Source organism: Mastigoproctus giganteus, chromosome 6 (genome assembly GCF_048544385.1).
Source record: "Mastigoproctus giganteus isolate SK-2022 chromosome 6, ASM4854438v1, whole genome shotgun sequence".
NCBI classification, from domain to species: domain Eukaryota; kingdom Metazoa; phylum Arthropoda; class Arachnida; order Uropygi; family Thelyphonidae; genus Mastigoproctus; species Mastigoproctus giganteus.
The window spans coordinates 125,220,338-125,228,404 of NC_143580.1; the positions used below are offsets into that span (position 1 = coordinate 125,220,338).

Consider the following 8,067-nt stretch of genomic DNA (forward strand, 5'->3'; position numbering starts at 1 on the left):
TTAGAACCTGCAAGGTAGTAGTAGATACAGTCCTGAAGGTCTGGCTCATTGCGAGAAGTATAACTCGCTGTTAATCCCTAGTCCAGAATCGCTGCCAAGAATCGCTACATTGTTACAATTGTTTGGTGGTTGTTGTAGGGTTTTAGAAGCAAGGTCATATTTAGGCTACGGTCCTGCATATTAGCTGTAAATTGGGTGTGTTCTGAGGTTGATTTTCTGTTTGCTGGAAGAAAAACCCAAGTTTTCGGAGGAAAACTAGACCACCCTCGCCTGAGACCGACTAACTCAGCCACTTGGTGAAAAGGTCCAAAGTCCATAAAAATTCCTCACGTCATCGACAGAACTCTAAAGTAGGTCTTTTCCACCCGGTGGTGTGGGGAGCACGGCAATTCTACCAAGTGGGCAAGATTGTTTGGGGAGACGGAATGTATAACCCTCGACTTTCACGAAAAAGATAGTTAAGATGTTTTTTTAAGTCATTTTAGAGACAAAGGGATGTTGCTGTTCTTGCAGTGTTTTATGTACATCAGCGACTGTGACAATTTTGCGCCATATAAACAGTGCACGCCGTTTATTGTGATCATGAATAATGTTATCATTCAAGTTATTACTTTTATGAAATCCCGGTCAGATGTATACTAATACATAAAACAGAAGTGCTTATTGTGATCAGCGTTTCGGTTTGTCATTGTCGCTTTATTTCAGTTTACCCAAGTTCGGTAGAATTGTTTATCTAACATCCAGATTTTTTCTTGAACTCCTACTTGTTGCATGTCTAGTTACTGCTGTTATTTCGTACAGTTCATATGGTTGTCAATGTCATTACTGGGTGGAAGAAGGTACTGTATCTGCACTCCTACCAATCTGACTGTTCTATAGTAGATCATTAACTCGTTTTCTAATCCTCTTTATTTGTTTAAATTTAATGATTGTATGGATTTCTAGCAACGTTATGATAGCTTCTTTATTGATGACTTTCTCGAAAAAATAGCGAACAATGAAATTTAAGTATTTTTTGTTTGATTTTAATTTTTTCTGTCTACATCTCTACTTTGCATCAACGAACAGCACTGAATATGTACATTCTTGTTTCATCAGTTAAGTCGTGTCCTGAAGATCACAATAACGGCATCTATTGAATTATGGATGTAAATTGTATATGTTCTGTGGTTGATTTACCTGTTTGCTTCTCTAATTTCTTCCGTCACAGTTATCTTAAAACTTTCGACCTTGTTGAATCATCACTTTGTACTTGCGGCTCCTCGGCAGACTCAGGGCACATTCTATATCATTGCTATCACAGTTCCTAAGTTTAGGATGGAACTTATTTGCCCACTAACTGAAGTGGATTTTCAGAGAAAATTTCCAGTTTCTGTAGGAATTTACTCTTGAGTTGCCTTCCTGCTCAACTAAGGGATACTTCTCTTATTGAAGGCGCTTGGGGGCTTATTTTCATTTTTGCTGGCCCTTTCGTGGAGTGGGATCATCCTAATATCGAGGCACGATTACATATACATTTGGTTTTGGGGTTCTAGCAGTCAGATATAGCTCGTTTCCTATGATCATATTCCCATGGTAGAACAGGGCTCACTTCTGTCCATGTTACAAGGTTGTGTGATATGGTAGTGCACGGCCGAGTTGAAGGTTGAAGAGTTATCCTACTTAAGACTCAACAAACGTCAGTATCGCTCTCTCCCCCTCGATTTAAATGTCATTGGAAATAATGAAATAGCTTACCGAATCTGTTTTCGCGTGGCATACCTATCTCAAAAGCACGCAGAAAATTACTCCACTTACGATGGATCATTCGATGACAGTTTCCATTTATGAATTAAGGGAATGTTGACCTTTTACGAAAACATGCTGTTTTTTTCCCCAGGACACATGCAACCGAACAGTCAATTTTATCTGACTATAATTGCAGTGCAAAGTGCTCCAAAATCGCTTTACCGGACCCAGGGCCGTGCAGTAGATTTTCTCAGTATGATGCAAGTCTTCGAAATGCCGCCCCCTTACGGTGCCGCCGCCTCTCTGTATCATATCACGGTACGGCCCTGACCGTACCATGCAAAGAAATAAAGCCAAGTGAAATTAAAATTTTGGTTTCAAGAACTTATCACAGCGATGGGCTAGGGGTTCACAGAGTGAATCTGTGTTGAATGCCGAAACCATTATAGATATAATCCAAGAGCCTAAAGAAGAAGTTACTGTTAGTAACTCAGTTATCAGCGATATGGAGATAATGTTGCCCTCATTGCAATATCAGAGGAAAAGTCACAAATACTCTTAAAGTTGTAACAGCCAGAGAACAGGTAGGTTTAACAAAAAGACCTCACCTAGAAGCAAAATACGCTGCAGCAACTTCCCATGCACATGTTTAAATATCCAGGGAAGATCGCCAGAAATAATGACCAGAATCGCTATAGCCAAGGAGGTATCTAAGAGTTTCCTCTCCGAAAGGAGACTGGATTTCCAGAAAAGAAATCCAGTGGTCAAATACTACACCTGAAGCACCCTAATACGGATGCCAGACTTGGGTCATGCGGAAACTGGAAGCCTTAGCGATGTGGACGTTCAGAAGAATGCTCAAAATTCCATGATAGGTCGGGTCACCAATGAGCGCGTCCTTAAGAGGACAAGGACCACTAACTACAATTGCACTGACTGCCTACCTCGGCCACATTATGAGAGTCCCTCAATATGACCTGTATAGATTAATCTTGCAAGGCAAGATTAATCTATGCAGGTCATATTGAGCCTTTCTTTTGCAAGGCAAGATTAAAGGCAAAAGAAAGATAAATAAAAAATTGGCTTGATAACATCAAAGAATGGACAAGTTGTCTTTTAACAAAAGGATTATTTCACAAAGCAGGGGATATATTAGGCCGCAAAACGTTGGTCTCCAAAGTTCAAATTGAACACGGAACCTGAAAAAGTCAGTCGATCCGATGGAAGACTGCTTAGAAACGTAATGGGCGTAATTTAAACATAAAAATTTACTGTTGGCAAGCGTCACGTATCATTAAGTTACGATCAGTTCATCCCTACAGATTTCATCCCGTGCGAGCCATCATCAAGAGTGGGCAGTGCACGTACGATTTATGTCGGGATAACTCAACAGCTGAGAACGTTGCTTACTAGCTTGGGATGAAATAGTATCTCCCCACCCCAATCATTACGAAGATTTATCAACTGCGTTGTTAGTTTTGGCATTGAACTTTCCTGGTATAAGCTATGATCATAGTGCTCACTTACTTGTAGTCGTCTAATCACTCATGCTGAGATGGCAACCGATGTCGTCTAAATCGAAAACTTCGCCAGTTGACAATAACTTGAGCACTCAGAATCTATGTGAAATGAATTGTTTCATCCAAAGAAAGACTAAAAGTCTGATCTACCCAAAATAGAACAATTTTATTAGTACAACTAAAGTTACATTAACAATAATCCGATTTCAGTTAATTAGTGTTCTGGTTTCTGTTCGGGCAATGTGCCTGTTGGAGCTGAAGACTTAAGCAGATTGTAGGACTCCTCGCTGCATGTGCCGTATTTCTTCGTACAGGCTTCCTTTCCTTGTGTCCTTCCGAACTGCAGAATATTTCTGTAGTAAGCAGCTTTGCTTTCTTGGGCTACATCTTGGAGGGAACTAAAGGAAAAAATTAAGTCTATTACTACAATTGAGTCAATTAGGTTAAATCAGATTTATGGAAGTGATTTGACTTTTGTACAAGATTGCTTAAGACAGCAAAAATTACCTAGAATTAGTTTCATTAAAAGATGATCTTAAGTAGGTTCTTGTTATGAACCAACTGCAATAAGAACAAAGGCTGCTTATTAAGAAGGTAGTTAGGATTAAGCAAGAAGATTAAAGTTAACTTTAGCATAGGAAGAAAGATAATGCATTAAAAATGCTTAATCTAATGCTATTTATGGTAGATAACTAATACGTTAATTGAGAAACAGATTTATAGGCAAGAAACTTGCCTATAGTTCCGAAACTTACCCAATTATGTCATTCAGTGTTGATCCAAGTTCTCCGAGATCCGTTGGCTTGCTTCCCACTTCACATACAAGTCGCGATATGCATTGAGTTTCATCCGTATCAGAAAGCAACGAAAAGAAGCTTTCCATTTCATCCTTTGAACTACCGACAACTTCAGCACTTTCTTGTACAGGCTGTTCAGGAACAGGAGCGTAAGAATATAGAGGGCCAGCATATTCAGACTGAGGACTTGCCATCTGGGCTTCTTGGATCTCTTGAAGTGCTCCAGGAGCATAGAAGGGGTAGGGAAGGTAAGCAGCAGGTGCTGGCTGATAGTAGATGTAGGGATTGTAGCCATAAGGGTAACCCAAGTTTTGCAGTTCTGCACTAGGGTAAGACTCATCGTTTTCTTCAGTCCCAAACAAGAATTCTCTTGCAGCCTGGAAGCTTTCGCTTTTCGTAAAAAGTAGATTAAGTCCCAGTAGGACTACTATCAGGTTAACTGTAGCCATTGATACGTTACAAGCAACCTGTAGAGGGAAAAAAACTAATTTAACGTTTGAATAAAAATTCAACAGCCATTCGGCCTTAAGCTACAGCACTGATTTCACAAAAATCAAGATAACGCATGAGCGTTTTTAAAACGCTCAAGTTTAAGATTTCAATGAAAGCGCGCGCAGAACAAGAAACTTATAAGTTGAGGAACCGAATTCAAGCTAAGTATTGTAGGAATTGGCCTGTCCGAATAGTTGTTCGGGTTCAGACTGAAGGGAAACGTTGACATTGTGGTGAACGTTCACTGCGTGTTAAAAGATCAGGAGTGTTTGTTTCATACTTAGGATTCCATTGGTTTAGTAATAGCATTAGCGCATTTCTGAAATGAACATTAGAACCAGTTATTTAAGAATTTTAGGTCGAGGAAACCTATTACATAATGCGACTCTTGTTCCGCAAGTACGAACAGCGGACCAAAAAAAGTTGGTCTATCATAATAAATTTAAATAGCGAGAGTTATACGCACTAACGTTAATGCAATTGCAAACGAATTTAATAACTTTTCCTATGAAAAAGGAATAGTATTCACTAGTATAGCTCTTAAGTTACTCACGCGTTTTCTTTTGACGAAAACGCTAGCACAGCTATTCCGAACCTATCAAGTTAACTATCCAGCCCTCGCATTAAAGAACCATAAAATATTAGTGCTCTTTAATGCATGTGCCTTTTCTCCATTAAAAAGGGCACATGCGCAGGCCAACCTCCAAAGGATTAATTTCACGCAGTAAAGCATACATGGACTAATGCTCCATGTAGAACACTTGCTCATGGAAAAAAAACTGCACGCTCATCATTAATGCTTTTAACCCTACAGCAATGATCCAACGAATTTGCTTAAAGTTTTTGCGTTATGAAGCACAGCAAGTTTCACTACTTTAAATTGTGCCACTAGCTCTATCAAGCTGATGGATTAGTGTTTTAATGAAGTAAAAAATGTCAGATTAACCTGAAACGGTTTACGACAGTCAGTTAGAGCAAGCCTGAGAACTTGGACCCCAGGGGCTCACATCTGGGGAGTATGGGCTTGGCATACCCCATGGTCCTGAGCTGGATATCATCCTTTCTTGGCAATTCCTTTCACTTCTCTCTCAGGGCATTTTTTTTTTGCCTGGCGCAGCACAAGCACCAGGCTTTCTTACACCATATGGCTAATAATAAAAAAACTGAGGTTTTTGAATCTAAGGAAACATCAGAGCTTCGTAGCATCTGACTCCGGCTGCAACGTTACGGCTTAGAAAGAATGTTGCGGGGTCGCACTCACCCTAATTCTGGGTGAAATTAAAAAATCTAAACCTTAAACTAAAAGGTTGAATTTTAGGAATATACAGAAAATAGGATTAATCTTCCACTAACGAAAGTTCATTATTTTCAAGTTACAATTCACAGGAACAGCTCGAAAATAAGTGCTTATTCAAGTGGGATTATTTACCCCAAACAATAATTCACATCAAACAACGTTTACAAATAACGAAATTTAACTATAAACTTACACTACGTCTGTTTAAGCAGCAGCACAAAATATCCTTTAAAGACCGAAGAAAACCACAACACCTCGCTCCATTGACAAATGAGTCTTAAATAGAACCAACTTATAGCAGATATCCAATCAGCGCAAAATATTTCAGCGCATGCTCTAGGGGAAGTGGCATTTTCCACGAGGTTAAAATCTGCATAAGTGTATGCACGGTGCCGATGGAATAACTTTCCATTAGATTGGAGGGGTGGGAGAAGGTTGCAAAGGATGAAAAATATCCAAGTCAGTGGATCTTATAATACATTGTTTGCTATATTAGAATGGGATGCCTCTTTTCTCTCCTCAATTTTAAATTAAAAGTAGGCTATAAGTTTTCAATTTAGGTTCGCGAATATTTGAAATAAGTACACGTGTTCAACCTATTTATGCATAAGTTTTTATATTTTAAGTTGCACACAATGCAGTTATATTAGATGAGTAGGGAAGAAAAAAATATTAATATTGATATGATAGATCTTGCGTAATCAGTATTACTAATAATATTTCAACTTATCTGTGTACATTAATGACGTAACAACTAAGTATTTTCACGTGATAATTTTAACCAATAGCTATGCTTTTTGTCCTCCCCTCTCGTTGCTATTCTATTGTACATAAATATAACTAGTGTGATAATTCTGGTATTCGAAACATTGTACTTGTGTGGCATATTAGATAAGTAACTATTGTATTTACTAAGTTGTTTTTCTTTTCCTCTTAATATGGCTTTATTTCTAATAATTTTGGGAACTATTCTAAATTATAGTACTTGTGTGTCGTCTTCTGTCTTAAAATCTGTCGGAAAAGCAGCGGCTGGCTTATCTCTTAAGACTATACTTAAAGGAGCTGGATTGTTGGCTCTTAAACTACTTATTGGTATGCACCTGCTTAACTTTCTTGGTCAGCTAAGAAATACGCAGAGACTGATAACAGATCGTGATAAAGTTAGCTCATCGAAAGAAATCATTGGTCCAAATTATTTAGAATTCAGCGGCTATCAAATGGACACTGACAACTTTCCTCCTTTGGAAACTAATATTGGGAACGAAGATTTGGAACATTTCTTTAGTCAGCTGTCTGAGCTGGACATCCATTTCTGTATTGGTAGGTTAGTTTGTGAAATTGGAGGCAATTCGGAAATCTTGAAAGGGCAAGTGCAGAATTTGGAAGAAATCTTAAGGTAATATTTTATCGCTGTGTAAACTTCATATTTATTTTAAATAATATCCAATGAAATCAATTTCTAAGCTTATCGTTCCTTGTTAAGAAAGAAACGAATAGGTAATGTTTCTTGTTAAACGAATAGGTACTTTTAATGACCTGATGTTTTATTTCTCAGAGTGGTAAACGTTTACACGTTGCGGTATTGCAATTAAGTTCAACAGTTAATGTTTGTTTTTCCCTGTGTACTAAATTTGAATTTCATATTTTCGAAACTTTCCTTGGCTGAACTCCAGCATAGTGTACCCCGGAGGTGATTGACAGGTGGGGCACCTCCCACTCGGTGCTGTGATTGACGGGTGGATGTCACGCGAGAGTACGTGGTTGTTTGGGATTGTAGCTGTAAATGTGAAATTATTTCACCTGCTCTAAGGTATTTATTTTTCTATCGGAGTTTCGCTGCTAAAATCACTCTCAAAAGAAAATACATGTACCTAAAATTGATTTATGAAAGCAAATTGCAATTTTGCTGGCACAATTTTGTCCGTACATCTGGGAATAATAATCCTTGGGGAGTCATTTATAAAACTGCTAAAAATAAAATTATCCTAGATGAAATTTTTAAACTCCATTACCTCCAACAGTATGGAAACGCTTACATTAACAAGACTCCGTAAATGCAGTCTTGGACCAACTGCTGCCTAATGACGATCTCACTATTGACACTTCATACCATCTATCTATTCTAGATTTAGAAGAAACAAGTCCATTCACTGCAAAGGAACTTACTTCAATCCTGAATAAAATTCAGTCAAACAAATGTCCTGGGGATGACCTGATCAAATACAAAGGGTAC

The 8,067-nt window shown here is 38.3% G+C and overlaps 1 protein-coding gene across 1 annotated transcript; it reads right to left on the minus strand.

Annotated features, from left to right (window-relative positions):
* Positions 1-3,412: 3,412 nt before the first annotated feature.
* On the minus strand, positions 3,413-4,506 carry LOC150084562 (uncharacterized). The gene is made up of 2 exons (XM_090375318.1): positions 4,004-4,506; positions 3,413-3,646 (listed from the first exon to the last, which is right to left on the minus strand). Exons 1-2 carry the CDS (start codon positions 4,492-4,494, stop codon positions 3,463-3,465), a joined length of 675 nt encoding a protein of 224 aa, XP_090231444.1. The 5' UTR covers positions 4,495-4,506; the 3' UTR covers positions 3,413-3,462.
* Positions 4,507-8,067: the final 3,561 nt, after the last annotated feature.

What these genes read in the sequence shown, in the direction of transcription:
- LOC150084562 (XM_090375318.1), bottom strand. Translation starts at nt 4,494, where the DNA reads ATGGCTACAGTTAACCTGATAGTAGTCCTACTGGGACTTAATCTACTT. An exon ending in ACACTGAATGACATAATTGG is followed by an intron (nt 3,647 to 4,003) that starts GTAAGTTTCGGA and finishes TTTTTCCTTTAG; the next exon opens with TTCCCTCCAAGATGTAGCCC.